The following is a 2500-nucleotide window of genomic DNA, read 5'->3' as shown; positions in this document are numbered from 1 at the left end:
TCAATCTGTCTGTGTGTCTGTCTTTTTTTTTTCTTTCTTCTTCTTCTTCTTCTTCATCTTCCCTTTATTTCCACATACTTCCCATCCACCACTTTTACACTGTTGGTTTGTATTGTTTTCCCATTATTTTGTAGTGCCCCGATGCCTTACCTCATCGGGGTTCATGCAAGTCTCAGTGAGGTAAGATGCTGATAATTCAAGTAATTCAACCGTAATCTGACTATAGAACCTTCACCAGAGTCATCTTAATATATTACACTTGATTAAGCATTAAGCTCAAATCGTGACTGTCCTTTTTCCTGCAATGATAGGGCTTGCTGATAGCAGTGTTGTTATACTCTTTTTCACTTTCCCAGTGTAACTGCATACAAAATGAACATGTTATGGCTAATTAATTGTATGCTTTTGAACATAAAGAAACGTTCATTTCTTTGTGACAAAGTTTTGTCCAGACTGACTGTGTGTGCCTGGTCTTATGACAGAGGGTGAGGAGTCGCGGTTTGGAGGAGGTTGTCATTCTAAACGTTGATACAAACACTCTGGAAAATCCCTTTGATGACCTGAAGAGGATACCTGCAGACGTGGTAATGAAACAGCACCAACTTAAATAGCTGTATGTGTGTAATCATTTCAAACATGCCCCCAACCCTAAAATAATTGAGAAAAAAATACATCACTTACGCCGCATGCCAGCGGTGTTCTGGCACACTTGGTGTCCTATTGGCGAGATAACACAAGTATCACATGACTCCCTGTTGTTCTGTCTTCAGATGGCGGGGCTGAAGGCACTCCTAAAGCGACAGACAGCGGCTGCAGGCTGCGGTGTTGCCAAGGCCTTTCTCAGAGCTCAGGCCATGCTGTTCGGTGGCTATAAGGATGCCTTGCAAAACACAAAGGTCAAACTAAACATCTCTGAGACTGCCCCTACATTAATGAGTGCAACAGAACTTTTCATATAGCTCTTCTACTAGATCTGATATGTTCAGTGGTACTCTGATTTTTGTTTTACTTAAGTAGCCTAAATCTAGCAATAACACAATGACTGTTACAAGTAAAAGACAGACAGATCACTATAACACATTAGTCTATGTGCTGCTGGGTAGCTTAACCTATAAGACAATCATTTATCAGTTAATTTGCCTCTGATATGTGGTGGAGTAGTATAAGTAAAATTAAAAAATTGAAGTACTAAAAGCAGCCTACCTCAAAATGTTACTTGTTGGTAGGGTAAGTGATTTTCTTTGGTTAAAATAAGTGTTAAATAGCTCTATATTCTGATTGTACTCATTGTTATAGAGTGTTTGTTCAGTAACGGTCTCCTTGTCTCTCCATCTCTTTATTAAACAGAAAATGCATTTTCAGTTCAGTTTCAGTTTCATTTCCAATTGTATCCAATCAGGATAGAGAACTCAGTCAGGATACAGATTAAACAAGTGACATTGGAAGTGATGACACTAAGAAATGAGCAGACAAAATTGGAACTGGAACACTATAAAAAATTAAGCTGATAAATGGGTACTTTCTCCTGGTTGGCTGAGATTTTGTCACCTACCTGAAAATGTATTTTCTGTTTAATAAAGAGCTGGAGAGACGGGAGACTCCTGTTACTGAACAAACACTCTATAGCAATGATTACTAACAAAATACAGTGCTTTAAACCTTTTAACAAAAAACTATCACTTACCCTACCTTTAAGTAAAGTACTTGAGTTAATGTACTTAGTTATTAACATCACTGTTTATGTTGGTGATAAACTCACTCTACTCTCTCTCTCTCTCTCTCTCTCTCTCTCTCTCTCTCTCTGTTCAGGAGGGTGAGATGTGGTTTAGTGAGGAGTTGTTTCTAGTCCACAAGTCTCCTGCTATGACTCAGTTCCTTCAGGGAGCTGTGCATTGGCAGTTCTTCAAACAGGTACGCCCAACACCTCTTACCACATACTGCCCTCTGCAGGACGGGGTGGGTATCCTCACCCCACACACCCTGAAATCACAGTCAGCTGATGTACAGTACAGTAAATGAGCTGTTTTTTGCCAGACAGTTGTTGACCTCAACAGTATATTTTTAAGAAAATATTTAAGTGGCTGAAATATATCTCAATTGTATTTTAAAGTTTAAGATATATTAAAAATATATATACATTTTCGGACAGGTTTTTGTCTATTTTGAAACATATTTGTCATAGACTTTTGGAGGTTCAAGTGAAACTCCTTGTGGCTATTTTGTGGTGCCACAGATAGTAAACCCATTAATTTTAAAGAGATTTTTATTTTAAGAGATTAACGAAAAATATTGATATAAATTGTTTTAAGCCTGGAACCAAGCCACACAGGCTCCTGGTGAATCATGACCATAAAACATTTGATTATGTGTGAAAAAACTATTTGAAAACTACAAAAAAAGGGGAATTTATTCAATATAGTAGCCTATATATTATAATTAAATATTTGAATATTTTTTGACCGCCACTGCTATGCCCTATACCGTAAGAGAAGACACTTTA

At 37.6% G+C, this 2500-nt stretch overlaps 1 protein-coding gene across 3 annotated transcripts in view; it reads left to right on the top strand.

Annotated features, from left to right (window-relative positions):
- dennd1c (DENN domain containing 1C) overlaps positions 1–2500 on the top strand; it is an 11603-nt gene that overhangs the window by 4833 nt on the left and 4270 nt on the right. For all 3 annotated transcript variants that reach the window (XM_080454132.1, XM_080454131.1, XM_080454133.1), the window contains 4 exons: positions 135–180; positions 483–584; positions 771–896; positions 1810–1911. In XM_080454132.1, coding sequence (XP_080310258.1) covers positions 135–180; positions 483–584; positions 771–896; positions 1810–1911 — 376 coding nt within the window. The remainder of the gene's footprint in view (positions 1–134; positions 181–482; positions 585–770; positions 897–1809; positions 1912–2500) is intronic.

The sequence above is a fragment of the Gymnoscopelus braueri genome, assembly GCF_963280865.1.
Source record: "Gymnoscopelus braueri genome assembly, chromosome: 2".
Classification (NCBI taxonomy): domain Eukaryota; kingdom Metazoa; phylum Chordata; class Actinopteri; order Myctophiformes; family Myctophidae; genus Gymnoscopelus; species Gymnoscopelus braueri.
This window is presented reverse-complemented; position numbering and strand designations above follow the sequence as displayed.